Source organism: Colobus angolensis, unplaced genomic scaffold (genome assembly GCF_000951035.1).
Source record: "Colobus angolensis palliatus isolate OR3802 unplaced genomic scaffold, Cang.pa_1.0 Scaffold78, whole genome shotgun sequence".
Lineage (NCBI taxonomy): Eukaryota > Metazoa > Chordata > Mammalia > Primates > Cercopithecidae > Colobus > Colobus angolensis.
In genome coordinates, this window is record NW_012121598.1 from 5,921,779 (window position 1) to 5,930,692 (window position 8,914).

General features: G+C 38.6%; 1 protein-coding gene across 1 annotated transcript in view; it reads right to left on the reverse strand.

The window, feature by feature from the left end:
* Window positions 1-8,914, reverse strand: part of SPPL2A (signal peptide peptidase like 2A) — a 50,607-nt gene that overhangs the window by 21,831 nt on the left and 19,862 nt on the right. The window contains exons 5-8 of the mRNA XM_011928612.1: window positions 7,980-8,076; window positions 7,449-7,550; window positions 3,944-4,025; window positions 2,304-2,378 (exon numbers count right to left, since the gene is read on the reverse strand). Of these exons, the coding sequence (XP_011784002.1) occupies window positions 2,304-2,378; window positions 3,944-4,025; window positions 7,449-7,550; window positions 7,980-8,076 (356 nt within the window). The remainder of the gene's footprint in view (window positions 1-2,303; window positions 2,379-3,943; window positions 4,026-7,448; window positions 7,551-7,979; window positions 8,077-8,914) is intronic.

Below are 8,914 nucleotides of genomic sequence, written 5' to 3' on the forward strand. Positions count from 1 at the left end.
CTCTCTTTTTTTTTTTTTTGAGACAGAGTTGCACTCTAGTTCCCCAGGCTGGAGTGTAATAGCGTGATCTCGGCTCACTGCAACCTCTGCCTCTCAGGTTCAAGTGATTCTTTTTTTTTTTGAGACAGAGTCTCCCTCTGTCGCCCAGGCTGGAGTGCAGTGGCACAATCTCAGCTCATTGCAACCTCTGCCTCCTGGATTCAAGTGATTCTCCTGCCTCAGCCCCTCAAGTAGCTGGGATTACAGGCACCCACCACTGTGCCTGGCATTTTTGTATTTTTAGTAGAGACGGGGTTTCGCTATGTTGGCCAGGCTGGTCTCAAACTCCTGACCTCAAGTGATCCACCCGCCTTGGCCTCCCAAAGTGCTGGGATTATAGGCGTGAGCCACCTCGCCCCCGCTCTGGCCTCTTAATTATTGCTATTTTTAGTAGAGATACAGGTTCACCATGTTGGCCAGGCTGGTCTCGAACTCCTGACCTCAAGTGATCTGCCTGCCTTGGCCTCCCAAAGTGTTGGGATTATAGGGATTAGCCACCGCACATGGCCAAATTAGTAAGTTTAGTTATAACCCATAATACTAGTTCTATGAATTTTTTTTTAGGTTACTATTGTTTGGTGAAGTCAATGAATCAAATGGCTCATAATTAAGTGACAGAGAGGTGCTAGTAAAATGGTTTGGTTATGCCAGGCATATCCAAAATGGTTCATCTCTGTAAATCCCAGCACTTTGGGAGGCTGAGACAGGAAGATCTCCTGAACCCAAGAGTTTGAGACCAGCCTGGACAATATGGTAAAACCCCATCCCTACAAAAAATACAAAAATTGGCTGGGTGTAATTGCGTGTCCCTGTAGTACCAGCTATTTGGGAAGCTGAGGTGGGAGGATCACCTGGGTCTCAGGATGTTAAGGCTGCAGTAAGTTGTAATTGAGCCACTGCACTCCAGCTTGGGCGGCAGACCAAGATCCTGTCTCAAAGAAGAGTAAAAAAAAAAGGTTTCTGTCTCAAAGAAGAGAGAAAAAAAAAAGTTTGGATGGTTAGCTGTATTTTGGGGCGTTAACTATATTTGTTACCTATTATAATTTTAGCTCCCCAATAGAGTCAGTTTATCTTTATGTCATTATAGCAAATATCAGAAGTGTAGATTTTTACAGTGATTTCACAGATGGTAGGTTTAATGAATGGGTAAAGAAGGAATGAGCCCACGCGCTATGGCTCATGCCTGTAATCCCAATACTCTGGGAGGCCAAGGTGTGAGGACTCCTGGGCTTGAGCCCAGGGGTTTGAGGCTGCAGTGAACTAGGATTGTGCCATTGCACTTCAGTCTCAAGACTCGGCCTTTAAAAAAAAAAAAAAAAAAGAAGGAATGAAAAGTAGAGAATATCAAATTCTTAAATACGTGAGAGTGACAAAGGATAAATGGATAATATAAAGTTACAAAGCAAGACTCAAAATGAGAGAAAGTAGGGGAATTAAGCAATAATTAATATATTCATGAGACAGGAAAAGGACCAAGGTAGAAAAGCTGGACAAATAATTAAGGACCACCATACTCACCCAACACCTCTCCTCATTTTACTGAAGAGCTAGTGGCAGAGCTGGGAATATATGACCTAGGAGCTGCCAGTTGCTCTGATTCTAACTTCTTGGAAAAAGCCAGTCTGAGAGAATGAACAAATGGACAGAAGCAAAAAGGGAGAGTATGTGGCCTTGGGTCTAGTTTCTCTTGACGCCAGCCCCACACTGGCCTACAAACACAGCCTAGATAAATAGGGCCTTTTTGGTACAGAAGGCTTAGGTTGGGTTCTGTAAGTTGGAACCAAAAGAATTCCACTGATCGGGGTGGAAAGACGAATAGCTAGCAATACTCCCTCATACAACGGGTTAGTAAATGCAAGCAGAAAGGGCTAACTTGCCTATGGTTGCAAGGTTACAGAGTTACATTCTAGGCCTTCCGATTTCCAGCTGCTCTTTCTTAGTCTCAAACTAGGGCTTCAGAAATGATATTTTTTTTTTTTACTGTCTATATTGCCTACAGTAAACATTTAGCTCATAAGAAGAATTACTTTAAAAAAGGAAGAAAATTACAGATATTCTCGTATTTGTATCAGTCAAGAGACATTTTAAAATCTAACAAAACGGATTAAAGCCTTGAAAGTTAAAAGGCCAATTTCAATGACAATTCTTTTAAGAGAATTAGAATTCACTCAGCGGTAAACATCTGCAAAATTAATAATCTAGGAGCAGATTTAAGATTATCATTTTTTAGCATGTTTCTTCACGCATTTCAAAAATGGTCATACCTTTGTGATGAATGGTGTTATGAAAACAAAAAATACATCATAGAGGAGGAGAAGGCCTAGAAGTATCACACATGACTGTTGAAGAAAGAAACAAAAGTAAAGGTCAATCTTCCTAAATAGAAATTAAGGCATTAAATTATTTTTCAAGTCCAAATAAAGACATGAATATACATTTAAATATTATTTTCATGGTTAATACTATGTATAGTTTTATTATTCTACATATTAAAATGCTTATCTTTATCTTGTTTTTTAAAAAAATCACTGAACCAAAGAAATGTGGTGGGTTGGGCATGGTGGCTCATGCCTGTAATCCCAGCACTTTGGGAGGCTGAGGCGGGGCAGATCACGAGGTCAAGAGTTCGAGACCAGCCTGGCCAACATGGTGAAACCCCCGTCTCTACTAAGAATACGAAAATTAGCCAGGCGTGGTGGCGCATGCCTGTAACTCCAGCTACTCAGGAGGCTGAGGCAGGAGAATCACTTGAACCTGGGAGGCAGAGGTTGCAGTGAGCTGAGATCCTGCCACTGCACTCCAGCCTGGGTAACAGAGTGAGACTCTGTCTTGGGGGGAAAAAAAAAAGAAATGTGCTTCTCTGATATTTAGTCATGTTAAAGATTTTATGAATTTGGCATATTACATGAATGATTAAAAATATTTTAGGCAGGCTGGGCACAGTGGCTTGTAATTACACCTGTAATCCCAGCACTTTGGGAGGCCCAGGTGGGCAGATCATTTGAGGTCAGGAGTTCAAAACCAGCCTGGCCAACATGGTGAAACCCTGTCCCTACTAAAAATACAAAAATTAGCAGGGCTTGGTGGTGGGCGCCTGTAACCCCAGCTACTTGGGAGGCTGAGGCAGGAGAATTGCTTGAGCTCAGGAGGCAGAGGCTGCAGTGAGCCAAGATTGCACCACTGCACTCCAGCCTGGGAGACTCAGTGAGACTCTATCTCAAAAACAAACAAATAAATAAATAAAAATATTTTAGGCAGGGTGCAGAGGCTCATGCCTGTAATCCCAGCACTTTGGGAGGCTAAGTCAGGAGGACTGCTTGCGGACAGCAGTTTGAGAACAGCTTGGGTAGCATAGCAAGACCCCCATCTCTACAAAAACAAACAAACAAAATTTAGCTAAAATAAAGTGTACACATGGATAAGAGTGAGGAATAACAGGCACTGGATACTCAGCATGGTGGAAGGGTTAGAAGGGGTGAGGGATGAGAAATTACTTAATGGGGACAATGCACATTAGTCGAGTGATGATTATACTATAAGCCCACATTTCATCACTACCCAATATATCCATGTAACAAAACTACACTCGAACCCCTTAAATTTATACAAATAAAAGAAACAAAAGAAAAACAACAACAACAACAACAATAGTTTAGTTGGCAAATCAATGGTTGACTGGGCCTGGGGATTAGGACTGATTGCAGAGGCCATGGTAGAGCTTTTGGAAGAGATGAGAAATGTTCTACAACTTCACTGGCATAGTGGTTACAAAGTTACACATTCGTAAAATTTCCATAAACAGTACACCAAAAATTGGTGCATTTAATTGTAGGTAAATTATGCCTTAATAAAGTTGTCTTTTAAAAATCTATTTTAACTAGCAAAGTAGTATTGTATACATTACCTTGAAGTTGGGCAACTTCAGTGTTTTAATTAAATTCAGACAGAAAGCAATCCCCAAGATATCCTGTAAAATCCAAGCCCACCTAAAATCAAAAGATATTACTCTATTGCTTTATCAATGTTTAGATGAAGCTTTTCAAAAGACATAGATCACGGAGGTAATATCATTTAATTGCTATGATTTGACTATTCCATTTTTTTTTTGAGACAGAGTCTCATGCTGTCACCCAGGCTGGAGTGCAGTGGCGTGATCTTGGCTCACTGCAACCTTTGCCTCCTGGGTTCAAGCGATTTTCATGTCTCAGCTTCCCAAGTAGCTGGGACTACAGGCATGCACGCCACCATGCCTGGCTGATTTCTGACTATTCAATTATTAAACAGCAAGCATAACAACAAAACCCCTCATATATTCATATTTGGTAATTTTACTGTCCCAGTAGAATCATGAATGTTATTATACTAAGAAAAAGTTGAAAAGGCTACCTCAGAACATGTATCAGACATAAGTGCATTAACACATGTCTCGTTCTAGAAAACAGCTGTTAACAAAAGAATTTCAGTATTAACACAGATCCAAATAGCTTGAACATAAAGAAAACAAGTTATGCAACTTACTCCATCAGAAATTGACATGAGTAATTATCCATTGATGATCCTACCTGAAGCTGTATAAAGCTGTATGAGCTTTGTTTCCCAAATTTTAGGCCATTAAATCCTTTCAATCTCAATAATTTTATTAATAAAACATTAATATAAATTTAAGTATATATTTTCTTCTGGTTATCTTCCTGCAAATAAACAGATATCTCTGTATTTGCTTATATCCCCCTCTTTCTTGCATAAAAGACAGCATACTCTATATATTTTTTTGCACTTCACTTTTTTCACTTAAAGAAATACAAATATCAAATCAAAGTGGATTAAAGACTTACATCTAAGACCTGAAACTGTGAAACTACTTGATGAAAACACTGGAGAAATGCTCCAGGACATTGGTCTTGGCAAAGATTTCTTGAGTAAGACTTCAAAAGCACAGACAACAAAAACAAAAATGGACAAACGGAATCACATCAAGAAGGTTTTGCATGGCAAAGGAAAAATCAAGAAAGTGAAGAGACAACCCACAGAATGAAAGAAAATATCTGCAAACTACCCATCTGACAAGCTATTAATAACCAGAATATATAAGGAGCTCAAACAAGTGGATAGAAAAAAAACCAAATAATCCAATTAAAAATAGGACAAAATATCTAAATGGACATTTCTCCAAAGACATACAAATGACCAACAGATACATGAAAAAATGCTCAGCATCTCCAATCAGATGAAATCTGATTGCAATTAGAGAAATGTAAATCAAAACTACAAGATATCATCTCACCCCAGAATGCTGGCAAGGATGTGGGAAAAGGGGAAACCTCGAACACTGTTGGTGGGAATGTAAATTACCACAGCCACTATGAAGAACAGTATGGAAATTCCTCAGAAAACTAAAAACAGAACTACCATATGATCCAGCAATCCCACCACTGGATATACATGCAAAAGAAAGGAACTCAGTATCAAAGAGATATCTGAACTCTCACATTTATTGTAGCACTATTCACAATAGCCAAGATATGGAATCAACCTAAGTGTCCATCAATGGATAGAGGAAATATTATACATATACATACATACATATATATATATATATATAAAAGTATACAAATACACACAATGGAATATTATTCAGCCACAAAAAATAATGAAGTCTTGTCATTTGCAAAGACATGGATGGAAGTGGAAGCCATCATGTTAAGTGAAATAAGCCAAGCACAGAAAGACAAATATTGCATGTTCTCATTCATAGTGGGAGCTAAAATTAAGAAAATAAAAAATTGAACTCATGGAGATAGTAGAATGATGGTTACCAGAGGCTAAAAAAAGGTAGAGAGTGGGGGTGATAAAGTGAAGATGGTTAATGGGTGCAAAAATATACTTAAATACAATAAATAAGATCTAGTGTTTGGTAGCACAATTAGGTGATACAGTTAATAACTTCTTGTATATTGTAAAAATAACTAAAAGAGTGAAATTGGAATGTTCCCAATCAAAGAAATGACAAAGGCTTGAGGTGATGGATCCCACAATGACTCTGATGTGATCATTACACATTGTATGCCTGTATCAAAACATCACATGTAGCCCATAAATATATATAGTTATGTTCCCATCATAATTAAAAAATAAAACTTTTTAAAAAGTATAGATTGTGCTCCTTTTTGTACTTTATATATCATAGAGTATATTCTCTCTCTCTCTCTCTTTTTTTTTTTTTTGAGACAGAGTTGCACTCTAGTTCCCCAGGCTGGAGTGTAATAGCGTGATCTCGGCTCACTGCAACCTCTGCCTCTCAGGTTCAAGTGATTCTTTTGCCTCAGCCTCCTGAATAGCTGGGATTACAGGCACACACCACCACACCCAGCTAATTCTGTGTTTTTAGTAGAGATGGGGTTTCTACTACATGTTGGTCAGGCTAGTCTCGAACTCCTGACCACAGGTGATCCGCCCACCTCGCCCTCCCAAAGTGCTTGGATTACAGGCATGAGCCACCATGCCCGGCAAGTATGTTCTCTTTTGTATCTACTTTCACTTAGCATTACGTTTGAGATTCATTCACACTTGTGTATGTGGTATAAGGCTTACTTATTGGTGAATAGTATTTCATTGTGTAAATATAACATAATGTATTCACCCATTCAAAGTTTGATGGACATTTTGATTGTTTCTATACTCTCTCTCTCTGTCTCTCTTTTTCTCTCTCCTGGAACACCCTGCATATCAATTCATAGAGATCTTCATTGTTTAGAGCTGCATTGCACTCTATTGTGTGGCTATACCAAAATTAAGTGTGTGTGTATATATATATAAAAATATACACACATACATATATACACACACACATATATACATACACACACACACACACACATATATATATTTTTTTGAGATGGAGTTTCACTCTTGTTGCCCAGGCTGGAGTGTAATGGTGTGATCTCGGCTCACTGCAACCTCCGCTCACTGCAACCTCTGCCTCCCGGGTTCAAGCAATTCTCCTGCCTTAGCCTCCTGAGTAGCTGGGATTACAGGCATGCGCCACCATGCCCAGCTAATTTTTTGTATTTTTAGTAGAGATGGGGTTTCTCCATTTTGGTCAGGCTGGTCTCGAACTCCCAACCTCAGGTGATCCACCTGCCTTGGCCTCCCAAAGTGCTGAGATTACAGACGTGAAATTAAGTATATTTTTAAAGTCTATTTCAGTGTATGTGTTGAAATCATATTTCCTTCTCTATATGAGTTCAAGTGCATTAACATAAGATCTGCTTATTTAAGAAGTAGTTCATTACAAGACTGGTGTTCTGGCATAGAAGCAAAAAAGTTCCGTAATAATCACAATAAGTATCAGGCCAACATAGGAAACAATTCATTCTTAATCTAAAAGCAAATACATTGAGTATTCATACCTGTCTTCATTTCGAAACACAGCCCAAACAACAGCTACTGCTATGCACAGTCCAGAGAGAAAAATAAGTCTCACTTCTATGCTTTTGCCACGACATGCAATCCTAAAAAACGGATTGAAATACTTAACACTGCAGATGAAGTACAAAGTTCACTTGATATAAGAAGTAGCAAATGTTAACCATAATCATAAAAAGTGACTGAAATACCAATTTTAAAAGTCTTGATTTTACATAAAACAAATGAGACATAATAAAATGTTTATCAGTCCAATATAATTTTCTGTGATGATGAAAATGTACTATATCTGTGCTGTCCAATATAGTAGCTACTAGTCACATGTGGCTATTGAGCACCTGAAATGTGGCTAATAAGAATGAAAAACTCAATTTTTAATTTTATTTAAATTTAAATTTAAACACCTATAGGTCCAATGTATATCAGACTATATAGGTTTCAAATAATACTCCTATTTTGTATTGTTTTAAATTATGAACACCAACATTATAAAATTTCCTGTAAGAGATACATACGTGCATTGTCCATATGGTATCTTATGAATTAGTGCAGCAAGACAGTTGTACAGACTCATTGCTGATGCAATGCAGAAAATTGCTATCATAACATAAACTAGAAAAAAACAAAACACTAAATTACATGAGAACAGAAGGAAAGGTGATAAGAAAATATTTATACAAGCAATATTAATTCTTTAGTTTTCTTTATTGAATCATACTTCCAACGAAGTTACTATACAATGACCTGAATTACTTACTAAGCTGAAATTTAGATCGTGAGTTTTTTTTGCTTGTTTGTTTGTTTGTTTTTTCTGAGAGTCTTGCTCTGTCACCCAGTTGCCCAGGTCGGAGTGCAGTGGTGTGATCTCTGCTCTCACTGCAATCTCTGCCTCCTGGGCTCAGGTGTTTCTCGTGCCTCAGCCTCCCAAATAGCTGGGATTACAGGTATGCGCCACCATACCCAGCCAATTTTTATAGTTTTAGTAGAGACGGGGTTTTGCCATGTTAGTGAGGCTGGTCTCAAAGTCCCAACCTCAGGTGATGTGCCTGCCTCGGCCTCCCAAAATGCTGGGATTATAGCCGTGAGCCACTGCACCCAGCCATCTTCTTTTTAAATAGCAATGAATTTAAGGAAATCTCTCACCAAAAACTAAAATATGCTTTCAGGTGAAGTAGAGGGCTCTCTTTTTTCTATCAATGACTACTATAAACTGAGTTGATAACACAAATTAATCTGAAGGAGTATTAAATTAATAAAAGCACTTGTTTGATGCCAACATACTACAAATATCATCCTAGTACTCGCTCTCTCAGCAACAGGTTAAAATGAGTGATATTAACAAAATGAGTTCTTGGCCGGGCGCGGTGGCTCAAGCCTGTAATCCCAGCACTTTCGGAGGCCGAGACGGGCGGATCACGAGGTCAGGAGATCGAGACCATCCTGGCTAACA